Raw genomic sequence first — 20,665 nt, forward strand, 5'->3', positions numbered from 1 at the left:
TGTTGGGGAAGGGGTGTGTTCATCTTGGGGAGCTTTGGTTCACCTGTCGAATCTGCTGGGAGGAGTGTGGTCTCCCTAGGGAGTGTTTATTCACCTGACGAATGTGGGAATGGGATGTATTCCCCCATGGTGAGTTGTTTACCCTGCCAAATGTAGTGGTAGAGTTGTGTTCCCCCTCGGGAGAGTTGGGTCACCTGCTGAATGATGGGGAAAGGGTCTGTACCCTCTGGGGAGCAATGGCTCACCTGCCGAATGTGGGGGAAAGGGGTTGTTCCCCAGGAAGAGTTGGTTCACCTTCTGCATGTGGGGGAAGGGTTGTGTTAAATTAGTGATAGTTGGTTCACCTGCTAAATGTTGGTGAAGGGGGATTTCCCCGTGAGCAGAGTTGGTTCACCTGCTGAAAGTAGGGGAAAGGTTGTGTTACCATGGGGAGAGTTAGTTCACCTGCCAAATGTGGTGTAAGAGGTGTGTTCCTCTGCAGAAAGTTTGTTCACCTGCCAAATTTGGGGGAACGTGAGTGTTCCAACTGGGGATAGTTGGTTCACCTGTCGAATGTAGTGGAGGGGTGTGTACATCCTGGGGAAAGTTGGTTCACCTGCCAAATTGGGGTTAAGGGTGTGTTTCCCAGGGGAGAGTTGGGTCACCGGATGAATGTGGGGTAAAAGCGTGTGTTCCTCCTGGGGAGAGTTGGTTCACCTGCCAAATGTGGGGGAAACAACTTGTTCCACTGGGGAGATTTGGTTGACTTGCCGAATGGTGGGGAGAAGGTTGTTCCCCCTGTGGAGAGTTGGTTCACCTGATGAATGTTGGGGAAGGGGTGTGTTCATCTTGGGGAGCTTTGGTTCACCTGTCGAATCTGCTGGGAGGAGTGTGGTCTCCCTAGGGAGTGTTTATTCACCTGACGAATGTGGGAATGGGATGTATTCCCCCATGGTGAGTTGTTTACCCTGCCAAATGTAGTGGTAGAGTTGTGTTCCCCCTCGGGAGAGTTGGTTAACCTGCCGAAAGAGGGGAAAGGTTGTATTCTCCTGGAGAAAGTTGGTTCATCTGCCGAATATAGGTGAAGGGGGATATTATACCTGGGGAGAGTAGGTTCATCTGCCGAATGTGGGGGAAGGTGAGTGTTCCCACTGGGGATAGTTGGTTAACCTGTCGAATGTGTGTACATCCTGGGGAGAGTTGGTTCACCTGCCAAATGTGGGGTTAAGGGTGTGTTTGCCAGGGGACAGTTGGTTCACCTGCCAAATGTGGGGTAAAAGGGTGTGTTCCTCTTGGGGAGTGTTTGTTCACCTGCTGAATGTATTTGAAGGGGTGTGTTCCCCCTGGGGAGAGTTGGTTCACCAGCTGAAAGTAGGGGACAGTTGGTTCAACTGCCAAATGTGGAGGAAAAGGTGTGTTTCACTGGGGAGATTTGGTTCACCTGCCGAATGTATGGGATGGAGTGTCCTCTCCCTAGGAATTGTCTATACACCTGAAGAATGTAGGAAAGGGATGTATTCCCCTGTGGTGAGTTGTTTACCCTGCCGAATGTTGGGGTAGAGGTGTGTTCCCCTGGGGAGCAATGGCTCACCTGCCGAATGTGGGGTTAAGGGTGTGTTCCACTGGGGAGATATGGTTCACTTGTCAAATCTTGGAGAGGGGTGTGTTCCTCCTGGGGAGTGTTTGTTCACCTGCTGAATGTATTTGAAGGTGTGTTCCCCCTGGGGAGAGTTGGTTCACCAGCTGAAAGTAGGGTAAAGGTAATGTTCCCCTGGGGAGAGTTAGTTCACCTGCCAAATGAGTGTTTTTCTGTGTGTTCCCCTGGGGAGATTTGGTTCACCTGAAGAAAGTTGGGATATGCATGTGTTCCCCAGGGGAGAGTTGGATTACCTGCCAAAAGTGGGGGAAGAGGTGCGTTCGCCCTTTGGAGACATGGTTCACCTGCCAAATGTGGGGGGAGTGTTGTGCTCCACTCAGGAGAGTTGGTTTACCTGATAAATGAGGTGAAGGGTTGTGATCCCCCTGCGGAGAGTTGGTTCACCTGCCAAATGTAGGTGAAGGGGGATGTTCACCCTGGGGAGAGTTGGTTAACCTGCTGAAAGTAGGGGACTGGTTTTGTTCCCCTGGGGAGAGTTAGTTCACCTGCCGAATGTGGTGTAAGAGGTGTGTTCCCCTGTGAAAGTTTATTCACCTGCCAAAAGTAGGGGAAGGTTGTATTCAACTGCCAAATGTAGGTGAAGGGGAATGTTATACCTGGGGAAAGTAGGTTCACCTGACAAAAGTAGGGGGAAGGTGAGTGTTCATATTGGGGTGAGTTGGTTCACCTGCCGAATGTAGGGTGATGGTGAGTGTTCCCACTAGGAAGAGTTGGTTCACCTGCCGATTGTAAGGTAGGGGTGTGTTACCCCGAGAAAGTTGGTTCACATGCCGAAATTAGGGGAAAATATGTGTTCACCAAGGGAGACTTGGTTCACCTGCCATTTGTGGGGGTAGGGGTGTGTTACCCGGAGAAATTTGGTTTACCTGCTGATTATAGTGGAAGGGGTGTTTTCCCCTGTGGAGAGTTGGTTCAGTTGCCAAATGTGCGTGCAGGGGTGTTTTCCACCTGGAGAGAGTTGAGAAACCTGCCGAATGTGGGGATATGGATGTGATCCCCTGGGGAGACATGAATATCCTGTCAAAAGTGGAGGAGGTGGTGTGCTCCCCCTGCAGAGAGTTGGTTCACTTGCCGAATTTGAAGGGGTGTGTTTGCCCTTTGGAGAGTTGGGTCACCTTCCGAATGAGGGGGGAAGAGGTGTGTTCCCCCTGGGGAGCAATGGCTCACCTGCCGAATGTGGGGTTAAGGGCGTGTTCCACTGGGGAGATATGGTTCACGTCAAATCTTGGGGAGCGGTGTGTTCCTCATGGGGAGTGTTTGTTCACCTGCCAAATTTATCTGAAGGGGTGTGCTCCCCTGGGGAGAGTTGGTTCAACTACCGAATATTGTGGAAGTGTTGTGTTCCCCTACAGAGAGTTGGTTCACCTGCCGAATGTGGTGGAAGGGGTGTGTTCCCCTGTGGTGATTTTGTTCACCTGCCGAATGTGGGGGAAGGTGAGTGTTCCCCCTGGGCATAATAGGTTCACCTGCTGAATGTGGGTTTTTCAGTGTGTTCCCCCTAGGGAGATTTGGTACACCTGCTGAAAGTTGGGAAATGTATGTGTTGCCCTGCGGAGAGTTGGTTCACTTGCCAAATTTGAAGAGGTGTGTTTCCCCTTTGGAGAGTTGGGTCACCTTCCGAATGAGGGGGAAGAGGTGTGTTCCCCCCTGGGAGCAATGGCTCACCTGCCGAATGTGGAGTTAAGGGCGTGTTCCACTGGGGAGATATGGTTCACGTCAAATCTTGGAGAGGGGAGTGTTTGTTCACCTGCTGAATGTATTTGAAGGGGTGTGTTCCCCCTGGGGAGAGTTGTTTCAACTACCGAATATCGTGGAAGTGTTGTGTTCCCCTGTGGTGATTTTGTTCACCTGCCGAATGTGGGGGAAGGTGAGTGTTCCCCCTGGGGAGATTTGGTACACCTGCTGAAAGTTGGGAAATGTATGTGTTCCCCTGGGGAGAGTTGGATCACCTGCCAAAAGTGGGGGAAGAGGTGCGTTCGCCCTTTGGAGAGAGTTGGTTTCCTGCTGATCGTGGTTGAAGGGGTGTATTCCCCTGGGGAGAGTGCTTTCATCTGCCAAATGTGTGGGTAGGGTGTGTTCCCCCTGGGGACATTTGGTTCACCTGCCGATTGTGAGGTAGGGGTGTGTTACCCCGAGACATTTGGTTCACATGCCGAAAGTTGGGGTAAGCTTGTGTTTACCAAGCAAGACTTGGTTCACCTGCCATTTGTGGGGGTAGGGGTGTATTCCCCAGGGTAGAGTTGTTTCAGCTGCCAAATGTGCACGCAGGGCTGTGTTCCCCCTGGGAGAGTTGAGCCACCTGCTGAGTTGAGCTCATTCCCTAACAAGAGATCTCATATTACACCGTCCCGAGTCGGTTCTTCTACTAATTGATTTAGAAAGCAATCTTGAACACATTTAATGAACTCTAGCCCATACAGCCCTCTAACCATATGGGTATCCCAATCAATGTGAGGGAAGTTAAAATCTCCCATGATCACTACCTTATGATTCTCACACATATACGTTATCTCCCTACAAATTTGTTCCTCTAATTTTCTTGGCGCATTTGGTGGTCTGTATTACACCCCTATTAGCACTCTCATGCCTCCTTTACCCCTCAATTCCTCCCAAACAGCCTCACTGGACGATCCCTCCAGACCATCCTGCCACCTCACGGCAGTAATGTCCTCCTTAACAAGCGGAGCAACTCCTCCCCCTTTTTTACCCCCTGATCTATCACATCTAAAACAAATGTATCCTGGAATATTAAGTTGCCAGTCCTGCCCCTCCTGTAGCCAGGTCTCACCAATTGTCACAATATCATGACCCCAAGTATCTGTCCATGCTCTAAGCTCATCTACCTTGTTCACTATGCTTCTTGCATTAAAATATATGCATTTCAGAGAATGATCCTCACATATATTCTCTTTTCTACCTTTTACCCTAATCTCCATCCTACCTTTGTTATCGTTATTATTCCTATCGAGGTGGCCATGCTCCCTTGACACTGCTCTCACACCCTGTTCACAACCCCCCTGCCAAACTAGTTTAAACCTTCCCCCACAGCTCTATCAAATCTGCTTGCCAGCACACTGTTCCCCCTCCAGTTCAAGTGGAGTTCGTCCATTTTGTACAGGTCCAACCTTCCCCAGAAGAGATCCCAATGATCCAGAAATCTTATCCCTTGCCCCCTGCACCATCTCTTTAGCCACGCATTCATCCTCCACATCCTTCTATTTCTACCCTCACTAGCGCTTGGCACAGGCAGCAATCCAGAGATTACTACCCTGGAGGTCCTGCTTTTTAACTTCCTACCTAATTCCACATAATCCTGTTTCAGGACCTCATCCCCACTTCTAACTAAGTAATTGGTCCCAACATGGACCACAACTTCTGGCTGTTCTCCTTCCCCTTGCAAAATGCTATGAACTCGATCAGAGATATCCCTGACCCTGGCACCAGGGAGGCAACAGATCAACTTGGATCCCCGATCTCGTCCCACAAACCTTCTATCTGTCCCTCTGACTAATGAGTCCCCAACTACAAGTATCCTGTTCTTATCCCTCCTTCCCTTCTGAACCTCAGGGGCAGCCCCTGTGCCAGAGACCTGACCCCCACGACTCATCCCTGATAGGCTATTCCCCCCAGCAGTATCCAATGCAGAATACATGTTGCTGAGTGGCACTTCCACAGGGGTACTCTGCACAGGCACTCTCCCTCCTTTCCTCACTGTCACCCAATTCCCTGACTCCTGCCTTCTAGGAGTGACTGTCTCCCTGTAACTCTTCTCTATCACTGCCTCTGCTTCCCTTATGATCCTCAGTTCATCCAACTGCAGCTCAAGCTCCCTAACACGGTCACTCATTATATGCAATTGGATGCACCTTTTGCAGGTTTAGTCATCAGAAACAGCTGTGTTGTCTCTGATTTCCCACATCCCACAACTGGAGCACTTAACTACCCCAACTGACTCCATTTCCTCCTTTCTTACTATAAATATGTTGTTTCAAAGATATCTTTCCACACAAGGAGCTCCTTCTCAGCCCGTGCTCGCCAAAGTCCCTCGAGCCAAAGTCCCAAGTCCCCACTCCTTCACTGGGCCACTCACTCACTGCGCCGCTCCCTCCCTTTCTACTCCTTTTATTAGCCCTTACCAATTAACCCCAATTAACTCCTGGCTCCTCCTCCTCTCACCCAACACCAGGCGCTGACTCACTGCCTCCTCCGACCCCGAGTCCGACCTTTCGAAGCCCAAGCCCCGGTAAGTCCAGCTATTTATTCTACTCACCCCTCTATTAAGCAAGCACAGTACTAGCTATAGACTACCTTGGGTCACTGTACCAGCTTGAACCATATCCTTGCATCCTTGGGGCTTGAGATAAGAAGGGGCCCACTAGCTAGTAGTCTTCTCTCAAGCTCTAATCTGCATACTTTGCATTCCATCACTTTTCACAGAATGGTGTGAGTTTAATCACTTTCCACCTTTTTTCACAATTCCTCCTTTTTTCTCTTTACTATGTATTTCTGATTAAACTGCATTATTGTTCACCTTTTGTTTCCTCAAATTGTTGTAACATGAGTTGAATTTGTCATTGTTCATCTGCCATGGGTTTTTTTTAAATACCATCTGCTTCGCTCCAGTAACTGAGGAAATTAATCGAGTGATAATACATTGTAGGATGGCTAATCCAATAAATAAGCCCACTAGAATCATTAAACCATATTTTTTTCTTTGGCTTGGCTTCGCGGACGAAGATTTATGGAGGGGGTAAAAAGTCCACGTCAGCTGCAGGCTCGTTTGTGGCTGACAAGTCCGATGCGGGACAGGCAGACACGGTTGCAGCGGTTGCAGGGGAAAATTGGTTGGTTGGGGTTGGGTGTTGGGTTTTTCCTCCTTTGCCTTTTGTCAGTGAGGTGGGCTCTGCGGTCTTCTTCAAAGGAGGTTGCTGCCCGCCAAACTGTGAGGCGCCAAGATGCACGGTTTGAGGCATTATCAGCCCACTGGCGGTGGTCAATGTGGCAGGCACCAAGAGATTTATTTAGGCAGTCCTTGTACCTTTTCTTTGGTGCACCTCTGTCACGGTGGCCAGTGGAGAGCTCGCCATATAACACGATCTTGGAAAGGCGATGGTCCTCCATTCTGGAGACGTGACCCATCCAGCGCAGCTGGATCTTCAGCAGCGTGGACTCGATGCTGTCGACCTCTGCCATCTCGAGTACTTCGACGTTAGGGATGAAAGCGCTCCAATGGATGTTGAGGATGGAGCGGAGACAACGCTGGTGGAAGCGTTCTAGGAGCCGTAGGTGGTGCCGGTAGAGGACCCATGATTCGGAGCCGAACAGGAGTGTGGGTATGACAACGGCTCTGTATACGCTTATCTTTGTGAGGTTTTTCAGTTGGGTGTTTTTCCAGACTCTTTTGTGTAGTCTTCCAAAGGCGCTATTTGCCTTGGCGAGTCTGTTGTCTATCTCATTGTCGATCCTTGCATCTGATGAAATGGTGCAGCCGAGATAGGTAAACTGGTTGACCGTTTTGAGTTTTGTGTGCCCGATGGAGATGTGGGGGGGGCTGGTAGTCATGGTGGGGAGCTGGCTGATGGAGGACCTCAGTTTTCTTCAGGCTGACTTCCAGGCCAAACATTTTGGCAGTTTCCGCAAAGCAGGACGTCAAGCGCTGAAGAGCTGGCTCTGAATGGGCAACTAAAGCGGCATCGTCTGCAAAGAGTAGTTCACGGACAAGTTTCTCTTGTGTCTTAGTGTGAGCTTGCAGGCGCCTCAGATTGAAGAGACTGCCATCCGTGCGGTACCAGATGTAAACAGCGTCTTCATTGTTGGGGTCTTTCATGGCTTGGTTCAGCATCATGCTGAAGAAGATTGAAAAGAGGGTTGGTGCCAGAACACAGCCTTGCTTCACGCCATTGTTAATGGAGAAGGGTTTAGAGAGCTCATTGCTGTATCTGACCCGACCTTGTTGGTTTTCGTGCAGTTGGATAATCATGTTGAGGAATTTTGGGGGACATCCGATGCGCTCTAGTATTTGCCAAAGCCCTTTCCTGCTCACGGTGTCGAAGGCTTTGGTGAGGTCAACAAAGGTGATGTAGAGCCCTTTGTTTTGTTCTCTGCACTTTTCTTGGAGCTGTCTGAGGGCAAAGACCATGTCAGTAGTTCCTCTGTTTGCGCGAAAGCCGCACTGTGATTCTGGGAGAATATTCTCGGCGACACTAGGTATTATTCTATTTAGTAGAATCCTAGCTAAGATTTTGCCTGCAATGGAGAGCAACGTGATTCCCCTGTAGTTTGAGCAGTCTGATTTCTCGCCTTTGTTTTTGTACAGGGTGATGATGGTGGCATCACGAAGATCCTGAGGCAGTTTTCCTTGGTCCCAACAAAGCTTGAAAAACTCATGCAGTTTGGCATGCAGAGTTTTGCCGCCAGCCTTCCAGACCTCTGGGGGGATTCCATCCATACCTGCTGCTTTGCCACTTTTCAGTTGTTCGATTGCCTTATATGTCTCATCCAGGGTGAGAACCTCATCCAGCTCTAGCCTTAGGGGCTGTTGAGGGAGCTGGAGCAGGGCGGAATCTTGGACTGAGCGGTTGGCACTGAAAAGAGATTGGAAGTGTTCTGACCATCGGTTGAGGATGGAGATCTTGTTGCTGAGGAGGACTTTGCCGTCTGAGCTGCGCAGCGGGCTTTGGACTTGGGGTGAGGGGCCGTACACAGCCTTTAGAGCCTCGTAGAAACCCCTGAAGTCGCCAATGTCCGCGCTGAGCTGGGTTCATTTGGCGAGGCTAGTCCACCACTCATTTTGGATCTCCCGGAGTTTGCGCTGAAGATGGCTGCATGCGCGATGGAAGGCTTGTTTCTTCTCTGGACAGGACGGCTTTGTAAGGTGAGCCTGGTGGGCAGCTCGCTTCTTTGCCAGCAGCTCCTGGATTTCCTGGCTGTTTTCGTCAAACCAGTCCTTGTTTTTCCTGGAGGAGAAGCCCAGTACCTCTTCAGTGGATTGCAGTATGGTAGTCTTCAACTGATCCCAGAGGGTTTCAGGGGACGGGTCCGTGAGGCGGGTTGCATCGTCGAGCTTTGCTTTGAGGTTTGCCTGGAAGTTTCCTCTCGCTTCGTCTGACTGCAGGTTTCCAACATTGAACCTCTTTCTGGGGGCTTTATTGTTCCTGGGCTTTGGCTTGAAGTGAAGGTTGAGCTTGCAGTGAACCAGCCGGTGGTCAGTGTGGCATTCCGCGCTAGCCATGTCCCTGGTGTGGAGCACATCTCGTTTGTCACTTTCTCGCACCAGGATGTAGTCCAGGAGGTGCTAGTGTTTGGATCGGGGATGCATCCAGGTGGTCTTAAGGCTGTCCCTCTGCTGAAAAAGAGTGTTTGTAATGACAAGCCGCTGTTCTGCGCAGAGCTCCAACAGGAGGCGCCCATTGTCGTTGCACTTGCCGACGCCATGCTTGCCCAGGATTCCTGGCCAGGTTTCTGAGTCTTTGCCGACACGAGCGTTGAAGTCGCCCAGGATGACAACCTCGGGCAGCGCTGTTGGGGAAAGGCCCTGGGCAGTTTCCTAAGGTGAAGAAGATGGTCTCTGTAATTTAAAAAAAACAAATTGTTGCACCTCATTTCTAATAGATTATTTACTGAATGAGAGTGGGAGGCGGCGGCCCCAGTCCAGGCACAGGGTGAGCAGCAGCGGCCCCGGCCCCGGTCCGGGCGAAGGGTAGACGGCGGCGGCCCCGATACGGGCAGGAGAAAGGGGGAGACGGCGGCCCCGGCCTCGGTCGAGTGAAGCAGGCGGAGGCCCCGGTCCGGGCAGGGAGTGGGAGGCGGCGGCCCCAGTCCGGGCACAGGGAGAGCAGCAGCGGCCCCGGCCCCGGTCCGGGCGAAGGGTAGGCGGCGGCGGCGGCCCCGATCTGGGCAGGAGCAAGGGGGAGACGGCGGCCCCGGCCTCGGTCGAATGGGGCAGGCGGAGGCCCCGATCCGGGCAGAGAGTGGGAGGCGGCGGCCCCAGTCCAGGCACAGGGTGAGCTGCGGCGGCCTCGGCCCCGGTCCGGGCAGTATGGACCGACCTAGGAGGGGAGGCAGGCCCCTCCAGCCCGGGTAAGAAACCTGCATAGGAGAAGGCCACTCCGATATAAAACCTACGACCCAAGGACCTCGCTGCCACGTCCCAGCTTGCTTGGCCACGGCACACGAACCATGGGTGTAAAGGGTGGGGCCAGTACTGCGCGCACTGCACTCCACCTAAAAGCTCCTTTGCGCAGGCCCGAGGACAGGTCCACGTCCTCCCCCTCCACGTCCTCCCCCTCCACGTCCTCCCCCTCCACGTCCTCCCCCTCCACGTCCTCCCCCTCCACGTCCTCCCCCTCCACGTCCTCCCCCTCCACGTCCTCCCCCTCCACGTCCTCCCCCTCCACGTCCTCCCCCTCCACGTCCTCCCCCTCCACGTCCTCCCCCTCCACGTCCTCCCCCTCCACGTCCTCCCCCTCAAAAGATGCTCACAAACTCAAGCTAGCATGCTGGAACATCAGAACCATGCTAGACAAGGCTGACAGCCACCGACCTGAACGTCGGTCTGCCCTCATTGCACATGAACTCCTCAGACTTGACATCGACATAGCCGCTCTCAGTGAAGTCCGCCTGGCAGATATAGGCAGCCTCCAAGAACGCGGCGCGGGCTACACACTCTACTGGTCTGGCAAGCCTTCGGATGAACGACGCCTATCTGGTGTAGGCTTCATGGTCAAGAGCTTCATTGCCTCCAAACTCGAAAACCTTCCGACAGGCCTCTCGGACCGAATCATGTCCATGCGACTCCCCCTTCAAAACAAGCGTCACATCACCCTCATCAGTGTCTATGCTCCAACCCTCCAGGCGGAACCAGCAGAAAAGGACAAGTTCTACACCGACCTGCGCAACCTCATCCAAACCATATATAGCAAGGTGCATTAACCATGGCCCCTAACCTCCAAAATCCAATCTCCCCATCTCCAATCACCTTTTTTATTTTTGTCTCTAGCCTCCTGGATCTTCTCTCTATACTTTTTAGTATGGACTGCAAAATCCGAGATATTAGCTGATTCATCCGGGATGTATGTGCAACATTCAGTGCCAATTAAAGCACAAGTCACCCCCTCTTTCTGCTAAAATAAAATGAAGGGCCATGCGATTTTGGAGGACTGTAAGTCGCATGGCGGCCATCTCTGTATTTATTGCCCGGACGTGAGATTGGGCTTCCCCAAGCGCCAGGTCCACAGCATTTACTAGTTCATCTAGGGTGGCTGCTAATTCTTAAATCTCAACCTCAGCTCGTGTGGCTCCATATGTCGGGAAAAATGTCCGCATAAGATAATCGCCTTCAGCCACCCTTTTTTTGCTTTGCCCATGGGACGAGACTAGTACAGGTTAAGAACACTGTCATGGGGAATTATATAGGCCAGGTACAACATCCACACCAACCTTTAGGTGTACGGGTCAATTTAAACCCTTTCGTCTGATTCTAACATTCCTTTTCCCCAGGTAACCATGAATAAATTTTACGTCCATACACCCAATATGTGCCATTTACAGGCTGCGGGATTCAGTCGTGTGACGGTCCAATTCTGCATGTAATTGGAAACTCCTAGTTGGTTCCTCAAAAGGAAGCAACACTCCAGAGTGAGTAGTTGCTAACTTGGTTTGTTTTGGTCGTATAGACGACCCTTTGTATTTATCTTCAGTGGTTGGATCACTGTTGTTGGGCAAGGTATATATATCAAATAATTCATGTAGGGAGAGAGGGACTGCTACTAAGGGGACTCCTGACTTGCCATGGTGTGGTATTTTCGCACATACCCAACAATCTGTTTGATTTTGGTTCTTAGCATAATTAGTACAGAGAGATAAAATAATTTTTAGGTTCAACACGCAAAGCTATGATATGTATAAGTACAAATTGAAATAGGGGAAAAGTTTCATTATTTTACTTTTATTTTCTGTCCCTTTTTACTCCTCTTTCCTTCCTTCTGTGGCTGGTGGTGAGTCCACTGGTCTCTTTATTCTTGACGTGTGTGTCCACCCCTTTTCCTTCATTCGAACTGCTGTTTCTGTGGTCAACAGTACTAGGTATGGTCCGTTCCACCGGGGCTGAAGCTTTTCTTCTTTCCACGACTTGATCAGGACCCAGTCACCAGCATTCACAGAGTGGATAGGGAAATCCAGAGGAGGGCTCTGTGCCAGCAGACCCTTAGCTTTTAAATCTGCAAGAGAAAACACATCATTACTTTCAACTGTAGGTATTCCTTCTACCCGCCCCAAATATGGGAGTCCAAATAACATCTCATAAGGGGATATTCTAATGTCTTGTCGTAGGGCTGTCTGAATTCTGAGAAGAGCTATCAGTGAGTTCTCCTTCTGATGTCCTGGTACATGTACTATGGCAATTCTTTCTGGTTTGATTAATGCTTCTAAAGTCTTTTCAATTAGTTGCTCATAAGCCAGTTCTTTTCCTCTTGCTGTTATCATTCCCTGTTCTTTCCAAATTTTCCCAAATGTGTGTACCACTCCAAATGCATATTTCGAATCTGTATATATGGTACCTTCCTGCCCTTCCAACAGTTCCAGGGCTCTCATCAGGGCTTACAACTCACAGGACTGAGCAGACCAGCTGCAGGGCAGACACCCAGTTTCCATTTGGGTTCTGGTAACTCCATCAACGACAGCATATCCATTGTATCTCTTCCCACCTATACAGCTTGACGATCCATCTATGAACCACCGTTGTCCTTCTGAGTGAGGCTCCTCTTCTAAATCATCTCGACTTTTCGTTTTTTGTAGCTCGATCACCTCGCTACAGTCGTGCCCCGAGTCCACTGGTTCTTTATCTTCTCCTGACGAGTACAGGATCTATGAAGGGTTCAGACTTTTATCTGTACAAATCGTTGTCATCTTTTTCCATTAAGATTGCCTCATACTTTAAAATTCTCGAGTCTGTCAACCATCTGTGAGACTTCTGAGTTAAAATGGTTCTGATAGTGTGGGGAGTGAATACAACCAGACTCCCTCCAAAGGTAAATTTTCAGCTTTCTTTCACTAATACTGCAGTGGCTGCTACTGTTTGAATGCATTCTGGCCACCCTCGTGATACTGGGTCCAACATTTTTGAGAGGAATGCCACAGGTTGCCTTTGGCCTCCTCTTTTCTGAGCTAGCATTCCCAAAGCTATCCCTTTTTCCACATTTACAAACAAGTGGAAAGGCTGATTAATAACAGGCAAAGCCAGGACCGGAGCATTAATCAAGTCTTTCTTCAAGCAATTAAATTCCTGCTGTTCCTCTAGGTTCCACTCCACATTTTCATTTTCGCTTCCCAGTTTTTCATATAAGAATCAGACTTTCTGTGCATATCTATCTATCCACAGTATCTATCTATCCACAGTCTACAATACCCAATTAATCCGAGGAACTTCCTTATCTCCTTCTGATTTTTCGGTAAAGGCAGACCGGTGATACCAGCAATTCGTTCAGGTCCGATTCTCTTTTTCCCTTGACTAATCAAGTGTCCCAAATACCTTACTTCCTGTTCGACCAACTGCTGTTTGTTCTTAGAAACTCTTAACCCTTTCTCTCCCAAGAAGTTTAGCAACTCAATAGTGGATTCACGAACTTCATTTTCCTTTGTTCCTGAAATCAACAGATCGTCTACTTACTGTATTAACTGTGTTCCCGGAGTGTATGGGTGTTCTTCTAAAACTTGTCCAAATAGATTGGGAGATTCTGTAAACCCTTGGGCGAGGACTGTCCATTGATACTGCTGTATCGAGTGGGTCCTCCCACTCGAATGCAAACAAGTCCCAACTATTCTCATCCAAGGGGCAACTCCAAAAAGTATCTTTCAAATCTACAACTGTAAACCACTCGTGTTCCGGGGGAATTCGATTCAATATGTTATAAGGGTTTGGGACTACTGGATATCGTGTCTGAACAATCTTATTTAATTCTCGTAGATCCTGGACCAACCGGAAAGTCCCATCCGTTTTCCGTTCAGGGAGGATAGGGGTGTTATAAGGGGATGTGCAACTTTCTAGCATTCCATCTCGCAGCAAATTTTCAATAATCGGCTGAAGGCCTCTTCGTCTTTCTACAGAAATAGGATACTGTTTCATCCGTACTGGCTGGAACCCCTCCTTTAGGGTTATTTTGAGTGGGGCTATTTGCAGTCCTCCCGTTTCCCTCTCCGGCCCAGACACAGTCCCCAATGTCCTGGATATCCTCTTCCCTCAACAGGTACAATTTCACCATTATATGTCCTTCCACTGTACCAACTCCTATTCTAATTTGCAGATCTTGTCCTATCAGATTCACCCCAGCTTGAGGAACCAGAATCAGGTCTTCAATTGCCTCCCTGTCTTGATACTTCACACGGACCCCCTTGATCAGAGGGGTCTTCATGACTCTCCTCCGTACTCCCGATACCTTTAATTGTGGACTAGTGAATCTAACTCACTCCGGTATAATGTTTAATGATGATCTAGTAGCCTCTGTGTCCACCAGAAAAATGGCATCCTTTTTGTTGGGTCCCACCTGGAAGAAACCCCCGATCCCACTAATCCTCCCCAAAAGTCATCAGAGGGATATCATCCCTTTCCCTCTTTAATTCGAGACATTCCTGTTTGAAATGTCCCACTTTCCCACAATAGTAACCCCCTGCCTGCTGGGGTTACCCAAAACTCAAGTACATCAACATAATAACAATCGGAACATTTCCATCGCTCAATTTCTCTATCAGAGGCGTCCCTCTGGTGGAGTCTAATCACCTGGATGGAAGGTATAAGGCTTGTTGAGGAGGACTCATGTTGAACTAAATCTTTGGGGTCCCAATCTTGATAACCCTTTCGATACTTTATCTGCTGCCTCATTAAGTTAAGAAATCACATCTTTATCATGGGTATGTGCTCAACTTTAAATTGCAAACAAATTGGTATCTTGTGTGGCCCTTTTAAGAGTATTCCTGGCTGTCTTCGTTCTCTTCAGAATACGACAGTTTTCTGCACAAACTGGCTGCGTTATCTCTTCTTCTGGGCTTTCTGCCAATTTGCCTTATGTTTCCTAACTGCCTTATGTTTTTATGCTGAGTTCTCTCTGTCCTCATTGAGAACAGCTTAAATTTTAAACTGTGCAAATGCAGACAAACATGCTTTCCCTCTTGAATTTTCCACAGACTTTAAATCTTAACTTCTTTGTTACAGTGGCTGGATGATTTATCATGGCTCTGTGTTCAAGCACTAACAGAATCTGAAAAAACTTTGGGTATTGCTGGCTAGGGGTCTAGATACAGGCAGATGATATGCTAGGGTGGTCCTTAGGGGGTCCCCGAGGAGTACTCAGGGTCACTCGTCTCTCCTTCTTTCATCAGCCTTAGGACTTCCATTTACGTAGTCTTTGTTTATCCTCCTGTGCAGGAGGCTTCTCCTGCCTACCCTTTGCTTTTTTCCTTTCCTGATTTTTCCTGTCCTGCTCCTTTCTATGTGCACATTCTTTCTGGAGGGCATCCACAGGTTTACTGTCCCCCCTTCTGCCAGTTTTACAGTGTTAGTTTGGCAACCTGCAAGCCGATCTCTTTTCTTTCTTGTGCTTACAAGCGTCAGTTTCCAATGAGCTCTTTAATGAATTCATCATCTCAAGTTACCCCCCCCCACCCCCCAAACGGCCTCTCTCACCTGTTGCTCTTCCTCGGGAGGGATATCACCAGCATCCTGGTGATTCTCCCCTCCCCTCTGACTGTCATACAGTAGGGGCAGGTGTTTCAAAGGATCCCAGGGAGGTTCATCTTCCTCATTTTTCACAGCAACCTTAAACAATTCGGACACTTGGATCCAACACGCTGCATAATCTGACTCCTCTGGGTCTGGAGGACTTCTTTCATTTATGAATAAATTTAATTCCTGACATATCCAATCTTCATCTGACCCCAGTTGGGGCCATCAAACCAAAGACCCCAGAATCGGAGTCTGAGGCCATTTGTAATAACAAAACTTTATCATATTTTCCTTAATCTTTCCCTGGGTCCTTCACCAACCCCAGTTTCCTAACTGCCGTCCCAACGGACTATCGGGCGGAATGTCACTCTGGAGTCCCTTCTTCTCTTGGGTATTCTTATTACCCATATCCCTGTCAGATCACTCACTCCTGACAGAATCCCAGTCGCCGGAGTAGCACTAAATAGTCAATTTTTCTTACCCGGGTCTCGTGCACGAGAGTTGCCCCGATCGAACGACTTCCACTCCCTCTACCGGAGCTTCCCTAGGTCCTGTTCTTCAGAGTCTCCTGTCTGGTTATCTCTTGCTCAAACCACTGACAGCAAGCAAGGAAATCAGAGACCATTGAAATCAGTGGGGTGCACCTTTTCGTTCTCCGATAGCCAGTCGCCAAGTGGTGGGAGTTGAGGATCCCAGACGATCCCCCAAGCTTGTGAAATATAAAGTGTTCAGAATCACTACTCTGGAGACAAAGTCTTGGAGAACAGGTTCAGCTTTATTTCGAGTCTGCAGAGTCAGGTGTCCCTGGTCTGGAGACACACCGGACGTTCAGAATCACCACTCTTTTGTACAGTCCCGCGCTCAACATCACCCCACCTTCATCCAATCAGAATCCCAATACATTACAACATTCTCTTTCTCCCTTCCATCAATCCAGCTATCACTCAGTTCCTCCCTCTTCATACATCGCATGTTATGTTAATGAGTTCATTCCCTCCTTAGGGGTGTCTTCTTGGGGTGACTGTAACTCTTCTCTATCACTGCCTCTGCTTCCCTTCAGTTCATCCAATTGCAGCTCAAGCTCCCTAACACGGTCACTCATTATATGCAATTGGATGCACCTTTTGGAGGTGTAGTCATCAGAAACAGCTGTGTTGTCTCTGACTTCCCACATCCCACAACTGGAGCACTTAACTACCCCTGTAGCGCAAGAGAAAAAAGGAACTGATGGTCATTTCTAAGGCATTAAAGTTCACTGAAGTCAAGCATTGGATGAGGAAAATACAAATAGAGGATGATAGTGAAATAGGTGAGGGAAAATTTGTTAATAAAGACAGATAATTTTTCGGAGGATAGAAACGGAACTTTGAGTTGCAGAAACAACATAATAAGGCAGAGGAAGCAGGCACCAGACCTCACCTCAAGAACATCTACATGAGGCAGTGTCTTAAAAAAGCAGCCTCTATCCTTAAGACCCCACCACCCAGGCCATGCCCTCTTCACTGCTACCATTGGGGAAAATATTCAGGAGACAAAAATGAGCACTCAGTGACACAAGGACAGCTTCTTCCCCACTGACATCAGATTCCTGAATAATCAATGAACCAAACACACGGCCTTACTTTTCGTGCCCTATTATTGTTATTATATTTTTTTTTGATAATGTTGTGGTAGGTTGTGTTTTCACATTTTTACTCATCAGGGAAACTTCAGGAATCAGCTCGAAAAAAGGGCTGAAAAGTGCCAGATGGATTTAATGCAACAAGTGTGAGGTGTTGCATTTTGAAATGACAAACCAAGTTAGGACATACATGGTAAATGGTAGGGCACTGAGGCGTGTGGTAGAACATGGGGATCTGGGAATATCAATGTTGCTGGGACTTTCAGAACTTGCAAATAACTGTACATTTTTCAATATTTTTTCTGAATCTATGATCTCTCTATTTTCAACCACAGACCCTAAATCCTGCAGGAAGGGGTGAATGCAGTGAACTGAGATTCACTAGTGATGTGTTGTACTTATGGCTGGCTTCACCCCCATATATAACCCTGGTTTCCCACCTAAACCGCAAGACCTTCTGAAGACCCTACCCTCAGTTATAAGCTAATAAAAATGTGTGTTCTCCAGTTGTGAGAGCTTTTATTCATGCTACACTTACCTACTGTGGAAGAGAGCCCCATGGTCCATCGCACCTGCACCAGATCCTTAGTCACATGTTTGACTGGAAGGTTTTCCCTCACTACATCAATGGTTCAGGACATTCTGATGACAACGCTGCATTTCTAATTTTGGATGCTGTAAACTCAACCTGCGACCTGCAAGATCTCATCTCTCTTCCTGCCAATGTCATCAGTACCACAATGAACCACCAACTCTGGCTGCTCCTTCTCCCCGTCCAGGATACTGGACCCTGAACCTGCTGTGAAACAGCCGTGACCCTGGCACCAAGGAGGCAACTCCCCTTCCTGGATCGTACAAGTGCGTGTCTGTGTCCCAGACCCCAGAGTCCCCAGTCTCTGGGAGCAATATTCTGTAATAGTGTAAAGACTGTATTGTGAGGGTAAAGAAATGTCTAATTTGAATTTTGCAACTTTTAATGTACAGGGATTGAATAATCCAATTAAGTGTAAACGTGTATTGGCTTATTTCAAAAAAAGAAAGTTGATATTGTCTTTTTACAAGATACACATTTGACTGAAAAAGAACATTTAAAATTGAAGAGAGTTTGGGTTGGATATGTGATTGCTTCTTCTTTTAATTCTAAAGCAAGGGGTGTAGCAATTCTGATTCATAAGAAACTATGATTTGAGTTGAAATCATTTACGAAGATTGCTGGTTGGGTTTTGATGGTGAATTGTAAAATTTTTGCAGAACCATGGACATTGTTGAATATTTATGCACCTAATATGGATAATGATCGATTTATATCTGAGGCTTTCTTAACATTAAATCAGGCCAATTAAAATATTTTGATTGGAAGGGATTTTAATTGTGCTTTGGATCCATTACTGGAAAGTATAAGGAAATCAAAGATGGCGATATAAATGGGATCTTTGGAGATGAAAGATTTGAATTTAGTTGAAATTTGGAGAATAAATCTGACAGAAAAGGACTTTTTTTATTCATCTAGACATGATTCATTTTCTGGAATAGATCTGTTCTTGATTTCAGCACATTTGCAGGCTGGAGTGTGCAGGCTGAATATAAGAGTAGGGTGATATCCAATCATTCTGTGTTGTTTATTTCTTGTGTAAATTCTGAAGTGTTGCAATCAACTGACCGGTGGAGATTTAATGTAATGTTATTGAAGAAATCAGAGTTTATTACTTTTGTTAAGGAACAGATTGCTTTACTTTTGGCTGAAAATGCTAATTCAGTTAGTAGTAATTTTGTAATGTGAGATGCTTAAAAGCATATTTGCCTGGTCAAATTATTAGTTATTCTACAAAAGTGAAAAAACAGTATCTGGTGGAAAGTTTGGCATTGGAGAAACAAATTACTGAGTTAACCATTTACGGAGCGGAAACAGGCCATGTTGGCCTTTCGAGTCCGCACAGGTTCACTGATTTTGTGAGCCCTCTTCAGGTGGAAAAGGAATTTCAGAAGAAGGTTACAGAAGATAAGAAAGTAGCATTAACTAAGTTGAAATTACATTATAATACTTTACAAACATATTAGTAAGAGCAATTAATTCAAAGATCTAAGCAACATTATTATGAGTTGGGTGAGCGGGCTCATAATTGTCAATAGCTTGACAATTAAAAATGGAACAAGTATCGAGGACTATTAATGCTGTTAAAAATAATTCAATAGTTACCTATAAACTTCAGGAAATTAATTACCAATTTTATTCATTTTATCAGAAATTATATACTTCTGAGGGAAATCAGGATGATGGTTCTATTGAATCCTTCTTATCTAAGTTAAATTTTAGGGGAGGAAGAGGTAAAGGATTTGGAAGCTCATTTTACAGATTTTGAGATTAAAGAAGCTATACAAGAGATGTCAAATGGAAAGTCACCAGGCGATGTCGATTTTCAGTGGAATTTTATAGTGTTTTATGAAGATTTATCTCTACATTTAAGGATGTGTTGCAACAAATAACTGAGGATCAGTCACTACCGAATCTTGTTCAAATGCTCTAATTACAGTGATTCCAAAGGACAGCGTGACTCCAACAAGGGCCGGGCCGGGCAGGGCCCCGAACAGTCGGGATCCCCACACACCTCAGTCATTCCCCTCACGCTCCGCCTGTCCACCCGGGGCAAGTCTCACCTCCACCCCCGGGGCAAGTCTCACCTCCACCCCCGGGGCAAGTCTCACCTCCACCCCCGGGGCAAGTCTCACCTCCACCCCCGGGGCAAGTCTCACCTCCACCCCCGGGCCCAGGCCATGGCCTCCTCCGTAGACTCGCCAGTTGCTGAGAGAACGGAGCTCAGGGACGTTCGAAGGCCCTGTGACGACAATGCGTAACGGACTGGCTCGGGCACACCGTCACTTGACTGGGCGACCGCAGCCCAGGAGGAGTGGCAGAGGGAGCTGCCAATCAGAGGAGGGGCGGCGCCTGTGCTTCCCTGTACATGCGGAAAGGGGCTTCCCCAGTCCTTTCCGGGTGGAATCTGGAGCAGTGTTCATTGGAACCGGGAATAAAGCAGCGAAGAATGAGGGGGATAAATAAATAAGGGAAACGGGAGTGTGGGATAAAACTGGCCCGAAATGGGGAGAATAGACGGTCAGAGTTCATGTTGAGGGTTTTCACAGCCAAACGGTGCCGAAAGTGAGCGGTGAAGCTGCGCTCAGTGAGTGTCGGGCGGGCGGGCTCTGGGCTCAGTGATGGACAATAAGGAGAGAGCAGATTGAGAAAGAGGGTTTAGCATCATCCTGCTCAAACGTTGGTTCGGACTCAGCTGGAGATGTTGGCGATGGAATCCGATTTCCGCGCTCCCTCCCTCCCTCCATCATGTTCCCGCGGCTTCAGTGGACGAGGCTCCCTTTCAAACGAACCCGCGTCTCCTCTCCCCGACCCGGGGAGCCCCACCTTCCGCCCGGGCCCGAGGGGAGCATTAATCTCCAGTGTGGAAGCAATAAATGGGAACCTTTCCAACAGCCCTAACTCCACATTGGATGAAAACTCAGATCAATGACGGATCTTCACTCACATGGTTCCAATCCTGTTCAATGAGGAAGCTCAGTTTCACCAAGTCCAGGCAAATGATGGAGCTCCGCCCCTTTAAGGAAGGGGGGTCAAGGACGTCCCATGGGGTGACGTCATCTGGTTCGCCAGACGGATGACGCTCAGAGTTCTTCATAAGCA

At 48.2% G+C, this 20,665-nt stretch overlaps 1 protein-coding gene across 11 annotated transcripts; it reads right to left on the reverse strand.

The window, feature by feature from the left end:
- Positions 1 to 8,064: 8,064 nt before the first annotated feature.
- LOC138764566 (mucin-13-like) lies at positions 8,065 to 20,587 on the reverse strand. 11 transcript variants are annotated; one of them, XM_069940668.1, is made up of 5 exons: positions 20,511 to 20,587; positions 15,832 to 16,059; positions 11,581 to 11,853; positions 10,179 to 10,435; positions 8,065 to 9,203 (listed from the first exon to the last, which is right to left on the reverse strand). In XM_069940668.1, exons 4-5 carry the CDS (start codon positions 10,205 to 10,207, stop codon positions 8,642 to 8,644), a joined length of 591 nt encoding a protein of 196 aa, XP_069796769.1. In that variant the 5' UTR covers positions 10,208 to 10,435; positions 11,581 to 11,853; positions 15,832 to 16,059; positions 20,511 to 20,587; the 3' UTR covers positions 8,065 to 8,641. The 11 variants fall into 11 exon arrangements, with proteins under 11 accessions (XP_069796769.1, XP_069796768.1, XP_069796770.1 ...); XM_069940667.1 differs by lacking the exon at positions 20,511 to 20,587 and adding an exon at positions 19,699 to 19,876; XM_069940669.1 differs by lacking the exon at positions 20,511 to 20,587 and adding an exon at positions 19,675 to 19,876.
- Between the last annotated feature and the right edge of the window lie 78 nt (positions 20,588 to 20,665).

This window comes from Narcine bancroftii, chromosome 5, assembly GCF_036971445.1.
Source record: "Narcine bancroftii isolate sNarBan1 chromosome 5, sNarBan1.hap1, whole genome shotgun sequence".
Classification (NCBI taxonomy): domain Eukaryota; kingdom Metazoa; phylum Chordata; class Chondrichthyes; order Torpediniformes; family Narcinidae; genus Narcine; species Narcine bancroftii.

Excerpts from the sequence above, each read along its gene's own strand:
- LOC138764566 (XM_069940668.1), bottom strand. The coding sequence starts at position 10,207 with ATGTGCAATGAGGGCAGACCGACGTTCAG. Across the intron at positions 9,204-10,178 it reads GAGGGCAGACCGACGTTCAG|AGACCATCTTCTTCACCTTA; the intron begins GTCGGTGGCTGT and ends TTTAAATTACAG.